Raw genomic sequence first — 18,869 nt, 5'->3', positions numbered from 1 at the left:
AGAAATAGCTAACATAATAAACAAAGTTTTTCAGCAACACCGCAACTCCCATGCTTAAACCTAGCGACAGGCAACAGGAAAAGCAAAAATCTCTACATTTAAGTTCACATTAAGAGCCATATAAAAAATTCACAAGACAGAATCCTCTCCCACATCTATGTTTTTCTTCAGTTAATTCATACAGCAAGTTTAGCCCATTCCAAGGAAAAGATACAATGCTGTCACATACAATTTATAAACAAGAATAAAAGTAATAGGAGAACAGAGAAGATTTAGTGTTCACATAGGAAAAAGGCAGCAGTTCAATTATTTGGAGGACTTAAACACTTTGAAGTTACAGAAGTAAAGTTGAAGTTAAGACCTCTTACAGACTGGCACACAGCTCACGCCTAGATGATTTTCAAAAAGCTTTCAGGAACATTGGAGTCCTCTTCAGTTTCCATCTAGAACAGTCTGCCCAGCTCACATAAGCACCAAAACCCTACAGATTCCCCTCACTCTACTAGACCAATGCCCCCAAAATGACTTTGGCAAACAGAGAAGCAGGAAAGAAAAAGAAAAACAAAAAACCCTACAAAAACAATCTACTCCTCCCCCATTAGGGCCCCTCAAAACAAAGGTCCATGCTGCTGCTGCTTACAGCCCAGCAAGAAACTAGCTAAGCCCTCTTTCAGCTCACCTTCTTTATGGAAGGCAGCTACTATGGTCCACTCCCTCTTCCACCTGAGGCTCATTTAACAGTGATTGGGGGGGGGGGCTTTTGCATCAATCAGTGGGAGGAACAATCCAAACATGGGGATAGGAACAGCAGTAAATGCCTTCATCCTGTGTGAAGAAAGCTAATAGTTTCATCTTGCAGACATTTAAGTTACATCCCTAAGTCATTCCAATATATCCAATCTTTAGGAATATTTGTAACATTGGAACTTACATTAAGAAAACCATAGGTTTCAAAGGAAATTGTTATCAATATTCCACTTAAAAGCCCACTGTTAAGGACATTGTTTGTAGAAACAAAATACAGAAAGTAGAAGATTAAGTTTACATCCATTTTTTAAGTTTATCAGCTGCTCAGTCTGATTACAAGAAGCGATGCTCTTCTATCCTCACACAACTAATTGGACGGGTGACTGTAATTTTCTTGTATATGAACAAGGGAAATATTCGCTCTAGCCAAATATACTCTACCACGTGTAAACAAGAGTAATTCATGAAATACATGGTTATAATTTGAGTCTGCCTGGGCCTTACAGGAAATGAGAATCTGAGTTGCCTCTTCACAACTTGAGATAACCTCCCTGAATGACAAAATGCTATGACTGCCATCGGTTTTGGGGGAGATGCCAAGGGAGGAACGCAAAACCAATGTGTGATGCAGGTAGGTGAGTAACAAGAAAAAGAAGTGTGGACACTTGGACATGGCTTATAAATCTAGGTTATGAAATTACTAATTCTATTGTTTCTTTGCATAATGTTCAGATTAACCTTGTCCTTTGCACTAAGATACAAATTATGAAAGGGGCTCTATCAGAGAAGAATTATTGATCTTGCTGTTCTCAGACTTCCTCAATCAAATCTTGTCTTTTCCTCTTATCTTGCACTTTGATATCATTTCTGCCATTTGCCTGGGATTTTTTAAACCCTCAACTCCTAGATTAATCTGATTGAGCTTTCACCTATTTTGAGTTATATTCTAGCCTACCTCTTGGTGGACAAAAACTGGAAAACACAAATGGACCCAAAGGGAAATTAAAAAAAAAATTAAAACACTCTGTAGTTTTTTAAAAGTTGATTATCTCAGGATTTTCCTTTTCCTTGGACTTCAGACTTCTCCCCTTTCCCTTGCCCTGTTGTTTCCTCCTGCTACCGACTCAACCCCTCAAAGTCTCAGGCTGCATTTGGTAAAGGCAAACCTGGGCTCTGCAACTCCGGCACTTGGCCAAATGACGTTTTAACTGTACGGTCTCTAGGCCCTAACGAGGACCACAGGGGAAAGAAAAAAAAAAAAGAGGTTCTGGCAGGAAGAGAGGGACGATGGCGAGCGGAGCGGAGCCGCCTGCTCTCCCGCCTTCCGACCGCCAACCGTTAAGCGCGCAGCGGTTCTGGGCGCAGCGAGCCGCTCCGCCCAGCAGGGGGCCTCCGGCGCCGCCAGCCCGCCTGGCGCGCTCTGTTTGCCGCGCAGGCGCACTCGCCCCCTGCGGGGACCCTCTCCCGGCCTCGCCTCGGCGCGCTCCTGCGCAGCGCGCGGCGGAAGCGCCCGAGCGGCCGCCGTTGCCTTGGCGCGCGGGCGCTTGCGTAGGCAGGGGAAGCTCGGGGGAGAGGAACAGGAAACGGGGGCGGGCCGAGGCTCGAGACAGGGCGCGCGAGGCTCATTCCCCCCCCCCCCCATGGTCACCGCTCCGGGCATGCGCAGGGGAGGCGGGCGCGCGCGCCAGCCAGCGCGCGGCGCATCGTAACGGCCGCCGAGCGGAGGTGATGCTGCTGGCGATGAGGAGGAGGAGGCGGAGGGCAGCGCGCCTGCGCGCGTAGTGGCCGCCGCCTCCGCAGCCCGGGGGGGACCGGATCCTCCGCCCCCTGCTTCCCCCCTCGCCCCGTGCCACCCCGCCCTCGGGACGCTGAGGCCGAAGAGGAAGCGGCGGTTGGAGGTTTGTTTGGGGCGATGGCGGCGGCACCCGCGTCCCCCCGCGCCGCGAGGCGGCCGGCCGGCCGCCCCAGCCGGGCCCGGCCGCGGAGCCGTTTACCGTCTCGTCGCCCCGCGCCGCGGCCTGTTTGTGTGTGGCGGGGGGCCAGCCAGGCCCTGGCCGTGCGGCGGCCTCGCCTCGTCCCGCCCCGCCGGCGGGAGGCCCGCGGGGGCTCCGCGCCCGTCGTGCCCTCCTCTCCCCCCCCGCCCGCCTGGGCGCGGCTCCGCCGGCGGCCGCTGCGGCCCCAGGCCCCGCCGGACACCGGCGGAGACCCTCGAAGGGGAGGCGGGGGCGCCCTGGGGAAGGCGGCGAGGTGGTTGCTGCGGCCGCCTCGCCGCCCTTGGCCGGGGCCGGCTGCTGGAGCGCCAGAGCTGGGGAGAGCCCGGCCGGRGGAGGGGAGCGCGCCTGGCTGCCGGCGGTGCGGCGGCCGCCGGCGGGCCTGGCCCCCGCCGTGCGACGGTACTCGCGCAGCGGCCCCGCTTCCCTTCCTTAGGGTTGGCCGGGGAGCGTCTTGAGGAAGGAGGAGAGGGAAGTGGAGAAATGGGGGGACGGGACGGCACGCCTGGGTACCGGGAAGGGGAAGAGCGTGTTCCTCCTCTAGTACTATGCCGCGGGCTGGAGGGGACTGCGGAGTGCGTCCTGTGGTGGTGGGAGATTAGGGCTTCCAGCGTTGAGTTCTCCTCTTCGGCCCAGCACGTAGGGATGCTTGTAACGTGAATGTTTCTAGAGATGCCCGAAAGGGCGGATAGGATGTGGTCTTCCAGGAGAACAGCGCTGCAGTGGGCACTGCTGTTTCTTATAGTTGACCACCTTTTCTTGCCGATATGTCTAGATGTGTGTACGTATAGTATTAGGATCCATAGTGACTTGGGTAGGGGGTTCAGTATGCGTGGATTTGAAGATTAAAATAATTCGTGGTGAGCTTTTATAGACTGAACATATGTGTAGTAGAGAATGCAAGATAGCTTTGAAATCAACCTTTTGCATGCATAAAACTTTCCAATATTCAGTATTTCTGTTATTAAAAACACTTACTATAGGGAATAGATACCTGCTGCTTTTGAAATAACTTTAGTTATGATTTAGAAATAGATTTGGGTAGCATTTAGCACCTGCATTTTTAGAGGTTTCCCTGCAAAACCATGGCGTGGTTTTTTTGCACTACTTCATGATCACAGTGGACCTGAATGGTATTCCCTCCTCCCCTTCAGTTTGTCAGTTTGTTTCAGAAACTCCAATGCCTGCCTACAGTGGAAGTTTCTGTGAGTGACTGGAGTTCATCTAGGATTATTTCCACTTGAATTTTTTTAAGATGGTGCAGTTAGATCATTCAAATACCTTATCAACTTAGTTCAGTTTTTCTGAAGTGTATTAGGGGAAATAGATAATTTTCAATATTTCAGATACTCAGATAAATCATGTAACCTCACAATCTGGGCACAGGCATTGCACCTCTTATCTAATGATTTTTGCATGTGGAATAAAAAGGCCCAGTTATACAGGGTGCTGTGTAACTCTAGCATCTTTCAGGAACAGACCAAAAGTGAGGAAAGGACTTTACTGCTTATTTAGTTATTTTGACTAAATTTTGGACTTTTTTTTTTGAGGCATGCTTTTTAATTTTGGTCATGGGTTTGTGAAATTGACCAAAACTGGTGCAAATCTTAAAATGTCTTGTCCTTAATTTAGTAGCTGTTCCATTTTGAGAATAAATGGATGTGAATGAGGTACCCATTATATGACTCTAACCTTTCAGGAAATAACTTATGATTACTTAAGCTACACTAATTATTAGCCTAATTTTTTAATTTAGAGATGCTTGAATTTGTAGTTTAAATATTCGCTATGAAACAGTGTGATGATGTTCTAGGGAATGCTGTACACTTGTGAATTGAAATTGAAGTTGTTAAAGGAAAAAGACTCGCTTTACTAACATTCTAGAGTTCAGTGAAAATGCACTTGTTCTGTACATTCATGATATATGGCTGGACCTTATTAGAGACATCCATGGCTCACTTTTTTCAAAGGTTAATTTACCAGTGCAGGTCAATTCTTTCCACAAGACAGAAATGCCCTTGGGGATGGAAACTGTTCCTATGCTCTACTTGGAAGGCCAGGTGCCAGGTTAAGTTGTTGGTTTATCTTGTGCTAATTTTATTTCTGGGCAGGTTTTCCCTTTACTGTATAACTTCCTTTAGTAGCAGAAAAACAGGAAAAAAAACAGGTACTGAGGAGTGCACTGTGACCAAACATGTTGTTAGCCTGGAGTCTGACACTTCCAGTCTCTAGTTTCTGTCTAGTTTCAGGAAGGTCATCTACCTTGAAGTCGTAACTCCTGTCCCAAGCATAATATGTGTTGAAAAACTTCCTGTATGAAATGAAAAGTAATTTTCAAGATAAAAACAGTGTAGGAATAAGCTTGTCCTTTCTGAGTTTTTTGAGATTTCGTGTCATTGTCTTATCAGATATAATCTCCTTGATACCCTCAAGTTTCTGGATTCCAGTGTTTCAATGATAGCTTTGATGGCTTCAGAAAAGAGAAAAACTTCCAAGTCTGAAACTGCTTCATCAATTACTTATTTCTTTTTCACTACCAAAGAGGCAAATTTGATACATTACTTGGGAACGTAGAGCTTCCAACTCCTTTTTCTCCTTTATTTCCCATCTTTGAGATCTGTTGGCTAGGTGTATTGATTTAAATAATTGTTTTTAATCTTTCTTAGCATTTGTATACCCCCTTTCCCCATGCCGTGAGTTTGTATACACATTTTGAAACACATTGATTTGTAATTCAGCATAGCCTTAATACTAAACTTGGTACTTTTATTGATAGCTGGGAGGATCACTGTCTCTACACATTTGAATGCTTGTGTAGTTTGGCATATGGTCGTTCAGTTCTTAATTCTGACATTTTATTGTGTTAAAAATAGTGAATGACTCACTTCTGTAGACATGTTTTTACTTGTGATTTGTATGAAGCTGCGCTTGGATGGAAACTGGAATTTGATTAAAAGTGCACAAAAGTACCATTTAGAACTTTTTATTAGTTAAAACTTGCTTAAATGAGCTGGATATCCAGGCAAATAAGTCCCCCCCCTCAACAAAGTGGTTTATTGAAGTGTTAATCGTAGTTAGTTAAGTTAGTTTCAGAGGTGTTTAGATGGTTGAAGATGCGGATAGGAACCTGCCTGTGGAACTTTAATTAATGTCTTTGTTTCCCAGAATTTTATTGGAAGTTAGGCATCTAATCTGGCTTATTCAATAGGATCTTTAGAGGAACGTATTTCTTTTCCTACTATCACAATATCTAAGTTATCTAAGGAAATGCATGTCTACACATCTCTGTTCTGCCCTTCTTATTACTTGGAAAACTAAAGTAATTTTTTTTGTTTAAACCATAAAAAAGCTTAAGATGACTGTAGTTCAGTTGAAGATTATATTATATCTATGTCTTTCATATTTCCCTGCTATTCAGATAGGAAATAATCGATAATTTTTTTCACAACATAAATTGAAATATAGCACTAACACTTCCATGTATGTAGTGCAGTATGTATTTCTGTTTATAGAGTTATATCTCTGTTTATAAGTCTTTGTCTGACCTTAGAAGATAAATGGATTCAAGAAAGGCAATTAATAGCACTGTGCCATAACTCATTAACGTTTGATGATTTGATATTTGGAATGGCCTATTTCAGATTTGAACTACATGTACCAGTGTTAAAGCCACCTCATTAAAATGACTTACTCTAAAAGGAATAATTATGTAAAACAAAACAAACCCTTTTATCCACTTGTCATTTAATGTTGTTCTCCAGCTTGATATGGAGTTACTTTGGATCACTGGGTAACATTTTGGTTCAGTTTGCAATCCAATACTGTTGTGGCCTTCCAGCTGCTCTCTACCAGCCCTACTTTCGATAGCAGTCTTTCAAGAAGTTACCCAGGACAAGGTGGCATAAGAGGTAGGTCATTCCAGTGGCACAGTAGTACTGAGGGAAAAGTCGTCTTCATAGAACTTGTATTCAGGGAGTATTTTTACTCTGTTAGCATCATATGCTGAACTGAAATTCTAATTTCAGCCATCTGTATCTTTTCATCCATAAATGACAAATATCTACTTCTGTGTAGTTGTTAGAACTACAGAAGACTGTTGATCTTTTCAAGTTCATAACACCATCAGTGCCACTGTTTTTCAATTAGTTGAGATTTAAGAGCTGTATGCCAACCAAGCATAGTGTGGTGGGTGACGTTAGATTGGGACTTGTGAGAACTGAGCCTCTTACAGTTCTCCTTTGGCAAGTCTGTGGCTTTGGACAAACTGCTTCTTATTTCAGTGGGTCAGTTTTTCAGCCTCTAAGGTGAGAGGGACATTGCCTTTAAAAATTGTCTTGAACTCTTCAGGGAGAGGTGTGAGAGAGTCAGGTAGTCTTGGATGACTTTCCGTGCACAAAATGATGTTCGTACACCACTTACCCTAATGTTTTGAACAAATTCACTTCTCTTTGTCAAATGTTATAGAAATAACAGTAACTTTAGAACAAAAATTCAGAGATCGTTGACAAATTGTTCTTCTAGGAGAATTTAGTATCATTCTAGTAGAAGGGAGCGGGATGGGACTCCTGGCTTCTGTGACAGATATGACATTTTATGTTCTTCAGCAAACAATTATCACTGTCAGCAAAACAGTATAGATGTAGAAAACAGGACCTGCGTACTTAACGTGTGCTTGTTCCTACCAACAGAAGACCTCCCTAATGCACAACATTGAAAAGAGACTCTTTCAGATTAACTGTAAGCCAAGGAGACCAGCTTTGTGAATTCACAGTTTAAAGGTGGTTCACATCCACATAAACGTTCTGCATCAAGACTCCTGTCATCTCAATCTTTTCTGTCACTGAGGGTCATACTCAAATGTTCCAGCTATTTATAGTAATTAATTTCACAGCTTCAACTTGTCTTCTGTTGGACAGGTCTGCTTTTTCACTTACCCACTGTCAGCCTCATGTTGCCAAAACTGTCTTTGCTCTTACTAGCAGGTGTATATCAATTTCTCCATGGGATCTTTTAGTTCTGTTAGTCAATGACTAAAACTCTGTATGTTGAAGTTTTTTTCCCTGTTTCTAAAGATTGATATTCTTTAAAATTACATTTAATATGAAGTTATGATATCAGTGACTTCTTAGATCTTACTAAGCTTTAAAAGAAGCGATACTGAAGTTCTGTCTGAACAAAGATTAATCCACCAGTTTGTTTTTCCTGGCTTAGAGTACAGTTTTAAGAATACAATGCTGTGGATAGACCCTGGATACCAGCAGAGCCATGAGCTATTTATTTCTATGGAGCTAACACACTTAGGAAGTCTGCGTGTCCTTGAAGCCATTTAAGGTTCAGTGCAAAATCTGTCAATGGATTAGGTTGCATGTTAAGCTGTTATCAGATAACCAGGATAGCAGTCAGTGAGGTAGAGATTGGATACGTATTAATTTGGTGAAAAGAAGCTGTGACTTGAAGAAAAAAAAAAAAGTAATTGCTTTAGATAAGCCAGTTCCTTGATGCACTTCTAGTTTTGTGACTTTGGTGTTTAACGGCACTTGAAACTCGGGTCTGTATGAGGGCAGGAATTTCATGCTAATAGATGTTATTACAGGAGACAGTAGTCTCTCCTTCTTCCCCTGCCCCAAAATATTAATGCCTTTTCTGTTTTTTTCTTAATTAACTGGCTTCACCTGAACAAACTGAACACTGATGGCTTTGATTATTTTGATTGTTCTCCAGTTAAACAACCAGTGAAAACTAAGAGTTTGAGTATGTGTGTATATTTTCTCTTTGTGTATATCTCATCACTGGAAAAAGAATTAGATCAGTGACACTAAATTAGTAGTAATTAAAATGGCATTAATTAAGCATATCTGCTTTAAGTGAGTGAGTTTAAAAGACAGCTGTCCTTGAATTGTGTTACAGGCAGGGCTCTATTGAAATAGCAGATCTTTGACATGGCTGGCAGGTATTTCTACAGTGTTCATCGTACACTAAATCGTGTAATTTTGCCTGGAACTTCAAGTATGTCATTTCAAATAAGATGGATTTCTGCATTCCCCATTCTTTGTGAACTACTGATGGTGACTTAGACATTAGACAAATACATCACTGGTTGTTCCTAAATTTGGGAATGCAAAAGAACAGTGCAACATTAAATAAATCTTGAAGTACTTGACAGATGTGGTACTCTGTCCTTTATGATAGTGATTTTATTGTCAAAACTCTCCCATTCTTAGTTATGTTTCTGTGTTCACATGTAAGGTAAGATAAAAACCTGACCCTTTTTTAAGAGAGGAAATGTCCAAACAAGAAAACAGACTTTGGTAGCTTGTGGTTGCTTTATAACCACTTTGTAAGTATTTTGACTGCTGCTATTCAATCACCCCTTTGCTGCTGTTATCTGTTTATTTTTTTTTTCTCCCACCTATAGTGGTAGCACTTGTCTGGCTGCATGGAAATTATTTGGAACAAAGGATAAAGTTGAATGTTAATAGATGAAGCCCTTCCGGAGAGAGCTGATGAAGCAAATAAGCTTTGGAAAGATAAATTGTCAGGTTTTTTAATCCTTAGCTCAGGTTCTGCTTGCTCTATAGTAAAATACCAGGGGTGATAGGTGGAATAAATAGGTTTTTGGAGATGTTGGGAGTTGAGCTAGAAAGTGATGGACTGTTTAGGAAACTGTATCTATTCTTAGAAGACCTCATATTGATAACATTAAGTAGACAAAAATGTATGGGCAATAAGAGCTGCTTAATATGGGAATGAAAAAAATGTGGCTAACTTATCAATGATTGAAGGAAATATACAGGTGAACTCAGTGGAAAACTGGGTAACTGCTGTAGTAGGAATAAAGTCTTTTCAAAACTTGTTTAAACTCTTCAGAGTTAGAAGCTGTGCTGATAGAAAAAAATATCTTAATTCATGGATCTAGGTCTTGATGGAATTCGTATATAAGCTCTTCTGCTTTGCACTTCTTTGGGATATTTTTATTGTTTAAATTTTTCTCTTTTCTCTACAAGGATTTCTGTGCCAGTACTTAAGTACTAATGTAGAAATAATTCTTTTAGGCAATCACTTTAAAAAAGGGTAACTATAAAAGGGAAAAAAATTTTTTGGAATAAGTACTAATGTGTAAACTAATTTTATTTTCCTGCTTTCAGTCACTCAAGTGCAGCCATTGATCACGAGATGTTACCACGAAATCTACCTCAGACTTTGCTTTTGCTCATTCATTTGCTGCATCATTATAAGTCTCAACAGGAACTCCGCAGACGCTCTTGAAAGTCTCTGAACAGATTGTAATATCACGTCAAAGCATGATGACCTAACAGTAGGTCAAAGTCTAAAACATTGATTCAGCAGTCCAAGATAAACTGCCTTTTGTTATCAGTATTGCTTCTGAAGGCTACAGACCTCCTGCCGTTTCTTCCCTGGTTACTTCAGAAACGTTCAACTGACCTTTTTCTGGCAGACAGATCTTGACTTTTCTCTCTGGTCCTGGAAACATTAATGGAATACAGTCATGTCTACCCAGGACGAGAGGCAGATAAACACCGAATATGCTGTATCCTTGCTGGAGCAGTTAAAATTGTTTTATGAACAGCAGTTGCTAACTGACATAGTATTGATTGTTGAGGGCACTGAATTCCCCTGCCATAAGATGGTTCTTGCAACATGTAGCTCGTATTTCAGGTAAGTATTCAAAGCAGTATCTATTAATTCAAGTAAACTATGATATCTGTTTTTGAGTGTAATATTACTTAATTGATTAACAGTTAATGTGTTGCAGAGCATTTTAGAGATCAATGAAGCAAGTAATAAAAATCTAAACCTTAATAGCAAGCATCAAAAGAGTAAAATAAATTTTATAGCATTTTGTGACTTACTCTGGATAAATATTGTAGTTTTCTACAAAAGTACAGAAAGAAATCACTTGTGACTGTTAGTTTTCTTTAGGGAGTTAATTGAGTCTGAATAATGTGTAAATTTCCAATTCTTCATACTTTTCTTTTTTCTAGAAGAAATTGATCTTTAGGTATTTGATCTTCTCTATTTTCCAAGATAGGGTAATTAGGTTATATTTTCTTGGCTATGGGAGTTCCATTGTGATTACTTTATCTGAAGTGTCTTAGCAGAAGCCTCTGCTAAGAGTAGGGATTGCTGTGCAAATTCATGGCTTTCTGTTCTGAATCATCTGTTTTTTTCTCTTCAGCAAAGAAGCCAGAAACTCTGCTCTTGCCTGAGAGTCTTGCTGCAATGCAACAGTGGTGGTTTTTTTCCACTGAGATGCTGTTGCAATTTTTAATTCATTAGCTCGTTTTCCCAAGTGTCCTTTTTTTTTTTTTTYTTTTAAAAAGTTATGTTAATGAGATCTATCCATACTACTTTTTGCAGATAACTTGATAATGAGTCCTAGAAAATGAGGCATCATGGATTTTCAGTGATTAATCATTTGTGTTAGCATCACAGGAAAATTAATCTGCTTGCAGGGAAGGAATTGTAAAGCCTTGAAACCACTTTTGGTGACATTCATGGATATTTTATCTTCCTAATGCATTGTGAATTATAGCTTTTCTTTCCCAAAGAAGGTTTGCAAATTCTGTTTTCTTGCTGAGATGGTCTCTCCATACAGAACAGTGTTTCAAAGTGTTTTCTATATTTTGTCTACTTTCTTTTGTTAGAGTGTAACTCTTAATGCAACAAACTATTCAAGGGTTAATTAGATACTTTCACATAAATATTTGCCACTTTTTTTTTTATGTTTGTCTTTTCTTTTTTTAATCTCAGATGAATCTGGTACAATTTTTAGCAACAAATAGCATATGATCACTAGATAGTGATTATTGGTGGTGGCCTGCAGATGACATAGTTCCAACAATCTGTACAGTAACAGCCACTGGAAATGTGATCAGACTTAGTGTGGGTGGCTAATCATAAAGCTGGAAAGCTGTCATGAGTCCATGGAGTGTGCTGCATTAGAATATGCAGTCAGATCGCTTATTCTTATGTATTTATTATTTATGGAATGGAGTTCTGGCACTGGTTAAAAGAAGTATCAAGCTTGTGGTTTTGACATGCTCTGTTTTTCTTCCCTGCTTTGGTTTACAAAAAGATGTTCAGTTTCCTAAATTTAGCTTTATTATGAAAAATTGATAGCCCTGAAGGAGACTTTGGGGGGGAAGGGAAGAATATCTCCTAGATTGATCCAGCATTGTGTATGAATATGGACAGCTTACCTTTTGTCTTTGTACTTGAACACTGTGCTAGCAGCAGCTCAGCTCTGGCACATGCTGCTCAGCTGTGCCTAAGTGTGCAGTACAGCCAGATTCTGTAACAGCTGCCCCTTACTTTCTGTGAAGAGGAGAATCTCTCCAGGTACCCGTACTGTCTTGCTCACCTTCAGAAAGCTGCCTGGCAAGTTGAGACAAGATACTCACTTGGCCAGTCAATGACTCTTCCTAAAATGCCCTCGCCCTGAGTAAAGAAACTTAAAAGAATGCAGAGAGATAGGGCACTACTTCTTATTTTTATCAGGTGCTTTATGGTATGACTTTTTTGAAGGCGTGTATCCCCATGTCCCATTCACCTATGTAATAATTAGAGGCAGGACTACAGGGAGCACCCACCATCCTTTCTAACTCCTCTCTTACCTGGTTTCCTTAAANAAAAAAAAAAAAAAAAAAAAAAAAAAAAAAAAAAAAAAAAAAGCAAAATTTCAATATGACTGTTAATATTAAATTTGAATGCATATAAAACTCAAAATGAATTTCACCCATTTAAAAGAAAATATCAAGTACCCGATTTACAGTATCAGAATCCAGTTAGTTCTTAATTGTGTTGTGATTAGAAAGCAGAATGGGTGATAAGTATACAAAGCATTACAAAAAAAACCCCTTTCTTTTTAAGTTACCTTTCTACATTTCAGAAAGATGTAATAAGGATATTCAACGATTCTTTCAGAACAAGTCTGATACAGTTTTTTCTGACACTTGATTTTGTCTAGAAACTTGACATTTACTGCATATTGTTAAGAATGGTGTATAAGAAATGCTTGATGTAGTGTTAGTGCTTGTCCCTCTTTCTGGGCAGGCTTTTGCCTTCGCTTACAGCATGCCTTTTGATAAAACTAAACTGTTAGTTGTGTAAATCTGCTTCTTTTGTTTTAGAATCTAAGATCTGTCTGCATATGTCTAAGCAGTATTTTCTGAAGGAGGTTTCTTCCCTCGTATCATTACCTAACATAGCAAAGTTTGAAATTTCAATCATTACAGTTCTCTGCTGATTAACATAAAATAGTATGCATAAATATAAAATACTCCTATCGAAGGCACTGATGATACTTTTTGAATGTTCTATACAAATGCTATTTTAAATGCTAGATGGAAGCCTAAGGTAAATAACTACTCAACTCCTGTAAATACACAAGCAAAAAAGAATATCTTTTAGAGTAAAATCACTGAAGACTTACAGATGGTATTTAAGATTGCAGTGTTTATTATTGGTCCTTGTCTTAATATGTATATTTCTCTTCAGAGCCATGTTCATGAGCGGGCTGAGTGAAAGTAAACAAACACATGTACATCTGAGGAATGTGGATGCAGCCACTTTACAAATTATAATAACTTATGCATACACGGGTAACTTGGCAATAAGTGACAGCACGGTAGAACAGCTTTATGAAACTGCCTGCTTCTTACAGGTAGGAAGGTTTATTTTGAGTTTGAAATAACTGCTTCTAATTTCTAAACTAATTTTTATTTAATTTCTCTTAGACGCTCCTTGCTGTTTAGTTGTTTCAAAATACTCTTGTTCAGTTTGCTCAGTAGTGTGGACAGCACTCGCTTGGCAGATATATTTTGCACGTGTGTCCCTCCTGACTTTAAGGTCCTTTTGGAGGGTGGAAGTAAAACAGTGCACTCCTAACATTTAGATAATTATTTTCTCAAAGGGACATCATCATGAGATGTACTTAATCTGTATGATTCAGTTAAGTCACCCCTGTATTCTTGTGTGTGTGTAGTATTCCAGGCTTAAATTTGGTTGTTTACTTCTAAGTGTGGGTATTTTTACCTACTGCTGGTAAGCAAAGGAATAGATTGTATGCAGTAATACTTAATGTGTTTTTTTTCTTTGTGTTATAGGTAGAAGATGTGCTACAACGATGTAGAGAATACTTAATCAAAAAAATTAATGCAGAAAATTGTGTGCGTCTGTTAAGTTTTGCTGATCTCTTCAGCTGTGAAGAGTTAAAACAGAGTGCTAAAAGAATGGTAGAGCACAAGTTCACAGCTGTGTACCACCAGGAGGCTTTCATGCAACTGTCTCATGATCTACTGATAGATATTTTAAGCAGTGATAATTTGAATGTGGAAAAGGAGGAGACAGTTCGTGAAGCTGCTATGTTATGGCTGGAATACAACACAGAATCACGATCACAGTATTTGTCCTCTGTTCTTAGCCAAATTCGAATTGATGCACTTTCAGAAGTAACACAGAGAGCCTGGTTTCAAGGTTTACCGCCTAATGATAAATCAGTGGTGGTGCAAGGACTGTACAAATCTATGCCCAAGTTTTTCAAGCCCAGACTTGGTATGACTAAAGAGGAGATGATGATATTCATTGAAGCTGCTGCTGAAAACTCTGGTAGTCTTTATTCTTCTGTCTGTTACAGCCCACAGGCAGAAAAAGTTTACAAACTCTGCAACCCTCCTGCTGATTTGCATAAAGTTGGAACGCTCGTAACTCCTGATAATGATATCTATATAGCAGGTGGGCAAGTTCCTCTGAAAAACACAAAAACCAATCACAGTAAAAGCAGCAAACTCCAGGCTGCCTTCAGAACTGTGAATTGCTTTTACTGGTTTGATGCACAGCAAAACACCTGGTTTCCAAAGACGCCAATGCTCTTTGTTCGTATAAAGCCATCCCTGGTCTGCTGTGAAGGATACATCTATGCAATTGGAGGAGACAGTGTAGGAGGAGAACTCAACAGGAGAACTGTGGAAAGATACGATACTGAAAAAGATGAATGGACCATGGTAAGCCCATTGCCGTGTGCATGGCAATGGAGCACAGCAGTAGCAGTTCACAACTGCATTTATGTAATGGCACACAACTTGATGTATTGTTATTTTCCCAGGTCAGATGCTTGGGTAGAAATGGCTATGAGACAAACAAGTAGATGTTTTGCTTCAGCTGCCGCTTTTGGTGATAAAATATTCTATATTGGAGGATTGCATATTGCCAGCAATTCTGGTATAAGACTCCCAAGTAGTACTGTAGATGGGTCTTCCGTAACTGTGGAAATCTATGATGTGAATAAAAACGAATGGAGAATGGCAGCTAATATCCCTGCCAAGCGGTATTCTGACCCCTGTGTTAGAGCCGTTGTCATCTCTAATTCTTTATGCGTCTTTATACGAGAAACCCACATGAACGAGAGAGCAAAGTATGCTACCTATCAATATGACCTGGAACTTGATCGCTGGTTTCTAAGACAGCATATATCAGAACGTGTGCTGTGGGACTTGGGGAAAGACTTCCGGTGCACTGTAGGAAAGCTGTATCCATCTTGCCTTGAAGAGTCCCCGTGGAAACCTCCAACGTATCTCTTTTCACCAGATGGAGCTGATGAATTTGAGCTGGATGGGGAGATGGTTACTTTACCACCTGTATAGCTCCCAAATTAGACTGCACAACCAATTCTGTGCTCAGTTACCCTGAAAGAAATAGTCGTGAGAGAACAGGTCTGGAAATAGAAATGTTAAACCTGTCCTTCATGAGCTGTATTTTTATGCCCTACCTAACATTTGCAGCCATTCAGTATAAATCAGTGAAATGAGCAGATATGCTTCCATAATCTGAAATACTATTATCTGATAATTGAGAAATATATGTATATCACAAGCTTAAGCATCTGACTTGTCTAAAGAATTAATTTCTAGTTCTATAAAGTCTCAGTTCAGCAAATTAGCTTCAGAAAAGTAGTTACTGTTTCTAGGATAATAAGTCACAACTGTTCTGAAAGTATCTTCCAGTTATATTTGAACTACTTCTGGATATCCTACTTAAGTGCTAGTTATGTAATTGTCAGTGTGGCCTAATTAATGGACTGTGCTGCACTTAATACTAATATCCACGTTGGTATAGTAATGCCATTAAAAGAAAAAGAAACAAATCCCATGGATCTACCTGTGGTAGGAAGGGTAGATCTTCCATTGTATGGTAACATGCAGAGCAAAATGACTGCAGGTTCAGTCAAGCTGTATTATTAGGTGCATGTGTTCTATTTTCACTAACTTATACCTGTCTATTTAGAATACAGGTCTTCCAAGCAGCTGGTAGTTTACCAGGTGTGGACTTAAGTTGCTGGGCTTGCAATAGGAATTGTCAGCCCTCATAGTGCGGGTCTATGTGGAGCTTTAATCAGTAAATGTCTCCACATTCTGTATTACAGTATCATTGGCTCATGTATATTACCTCCTGCTGCTGATGTATTTTTCCATTGTAAAACAAAGTTTTAGTGTGGATTAACCAGGTCTTTATTTTCTGTTAATTTAATAACAAGCATTACTGTAGTGTGATTGTGTATAGATATCCCTTAGCTATCAGGTTTTTTACTTTTTGGGGGGGAGCAAACTGTTCAGGAATATCCTGTGCTCTGTGTGCAGGAGAGCAGATGACTAGTGCTGCTCTGGCATTAATCCCAGGAACCACTAGCAGTAGTGGGGCGCCGCCAATCTAACATGAACACAGGTGCTTCATGACAAACCTTACTAGCATGTTCAGCTGCATCATGTTCTGGCACTGTATTTTGAATGACATTAATTTATTAAAAAAGACTGAATCCAGCTGTGCTTGGGTGTGCTTTCTGGTTGAAGTTGATACAGTTATAGCCCCCTCCCCTACCCACCCAAATTGTAGAAAGTGGTTTGTTGAAGACCATTTCAAATAGTTCAGCTGCAAGAGGCTTGGAGACATGTCTGTTAGTTGCATGTGCTCGCTGGTTGGTCAAGAACTGGAAATTGAGCATACATGTCAAGCGGAGGATTATGTAGGACTGACTTACCCCAATAGCAAGATTTCTGTAACTCATTACTTCTCCAATCATGGGACAAATTCTGCTCTACTAAAAGTGGAGGGGAAAGAGCATTACAGGAAGTAATAGGGAGACTTTTACCTAAAATCAGAAGATAGGTCTCCTAGTTTCACCAGGAGTTTCACTAGTTGACTTCATGCTCAACTGCAAATTTATTTGCTTCATATTCCAGATAACTGAATTTTACTTAATTTATTATCCTAGTAAATACAACTGGAGCTTTTAACATGGAAGGCACATTTTTGCAGTTGGCTGTGGGAAAGGGACCTTAGACAGATTAGCAACCTGCCCTTTATAAAACTTCTCATACTTCGGCATTTTGCAGTGTAAGGATTTAAAATAATGAGGTAGTTCCAAGTGAGAAAAAGGCAAACTACTCATTTTTACAGGTGAATCACATGTTTGCATTCTCTGCTGCATCAAACTGTTTTTGACACCTGAATTGCTTAGATAAGAGCTGAGAAGTGACTCAGTGGATCCTTGGAAACTGGAAGTTGCCTGCCAGTGATTCTGTTTATGTTGCTTTCCTGTGGTCTGGGACATCAGGCTGTGAACCTGTTCTGTTTAAGGGAGTACATGTTAGAAGAAAAGCAGCTGAACAGTGATGCTGCTTTGTAGTGCAAGTTGGAAAAATCACACACCTCAAGTAAAAGTATCAGTAGTGTCTTGGTAACTCCAGCTTGACTGGACTGCTGAACTAAGTGGGTCATCCTCACATTAGCTGACTTTATCAAGCTGCACCCAACAGCAGTAGGCTCTAGGTTACTCCTAAGTTCAAGTGTATATGATCCATAGCTAATGACAGCACACAGTAGCGTTGTTTTTGACAACTTTCAACTTGTTTGAATAGGAAGTAGCTGACCAACCTTATTTTTGGCAAGAAGCTATGCATGAGATCTTAAGTGTAGCAACTATAGGTCACAGTTGTCCTGCAGAACCGGAAAGGCAGACTATGCTTGATTTTATCCATTTAGGAGCATCCTTTAAAATACAGAAGGTCTACAACACTTCTTGCTAGTTTGCATTTTATTACTTTTTAGAGCATTCTGTTAGGTTGTATAAATCCATGTGGTACCTTACTTAGGGTACTGTTTATAATACAGTGCTGAAAGGTAAGAAAGACTAGTCAAATCTCTGACAGTTCTCCAGTGATTTTTTTTAAAGAAATCCTATCAGTTCACTTACTTATGCAGTTAACAATCACTGCAGTCAATATTCAGCTCCAAAGGAAAAGAGCTGTCAAAGGCTACTGTCACACCTAAGCTCTTTCCTTGTATAAATTGGAAAGGAAACTGCAGCCAAAGTACTGCTATATGCCTGAAAATGGTCACTACCAGCAGATTTAGAGAAATATTTCTGTGGGAACAAAGAAAACAGCTGAAAAAATGCTGTTTTTATTTTATAAATAGAGCAAAGATGATTAAAGCATTCACACAGTTCTAAAATAGTATCTTATGATGAAGCTTCAGTCTAATGTTAGACTACTGTTCAACCTGAGCTTGGCTTTGAAGTGCATTTACATGCAAGTTCAAAGGAATCAGTTTTGTTACCTCCTCAAGCATTGCCATATATGCTAAAAGTGAGCTTGCCTCTTTTCTGGTAGAAATACTTCAAATTTTAAACAATTTCTATTCTTCTCTTCCCTCCCTCTCCCCCCCACTAGAAAAAAAGAAAAGATCTGGCCTCCACTAATGATTTTCAATGCATTCACTTATTTTTTACAGTTAAGGCTACATCCCTAACTGCAAGTTTAATTTCTATTCCAAGGGGAATAAACAGGGGTAGTGAAGTGTGTCCAGCTTTATAGAGAACAGATAGAGGGATACTTAATCTTTGGGAATAATATTTTTAAAGATAATTTTTTTTAAGTATTTTAAAAGCACTACCTGGTACTTTTCTTCACAATATTTCTCCTTTCTCTTCTTAAAGCCTCTGTTAAGACATACCAGCACCTGTTACATTGTTCCTTAGCGCTAACTGCACCTGCAGACAAACAATATCACCACTAAACTCATTACCAGACTAGTGTTCTTCCTCCTCCATTTTCC

At 40.1% G+C, this 18,869-nt stretch overlaps 1 protein-coding gene across 4 annotated transcripts in view; it reads left to right on the top strand.

Moving 5' to 3' along the window:
- Positions 1-16,573, top strand: part of KBTBD2 (kelch repeat and BTB domain containing 2) — a 29,768-nt gene extending 13,195 nt beyond the window's left edge. For 3 of the 4 annotated variants that reach the window (XM_026068595.1, XM_026068597.1, XM_026068598.1), the window contains 4 exons: positions 1,254-1,378; positions 9,884-10,415; positions 13,257-13,422; positions 13,865-16,573. In XM_026068595.1, coding sequence (XP_025924380.1) covers positions 10,246-10,415; positions 13,257-13,422; positions 13,865-15,400 — 1,872 coding nt within the window. In that variant the 5' untranslated portion in view covers positions 1,254-1,378; positions 9,884-10,245 and the 3' untranslated portion in view covers positions 15,401-16,573. Of the gene's footprint in view, positions 1-1,253; positions 1,379-2,411; positions 2,646-9,883; positions 10,416-13,256; positions 13,423-13,864 lie in introns of those variants that run through there. The other variant, XM_026068596.1, reaches the window with a different exon arrangement.
- The last annotated feature ends 2,296 nt before the right edge of the window (positions 16,574-18,869 follow it).

This window comes from Apteryx rowi, unplaced genomic scaffold (genome assembly GCF_003343035.1).
Source record: "Apteryx rowi isolate R43461 unplaced genomic scaffold, aptRow1 scaffold_276, whole genome shotgun sequence".
Taxonomy (NCBI): Eukaryota; Metazoa; Chordata; class Aves; order Apterygiformes; family Apterygidae; genus Apteryx; species Apteryx rowi.
Note: the sequence above shows the minus strand (reverse complement) of the source record. Positions and strands in the feature narration are given on the sequence as shown.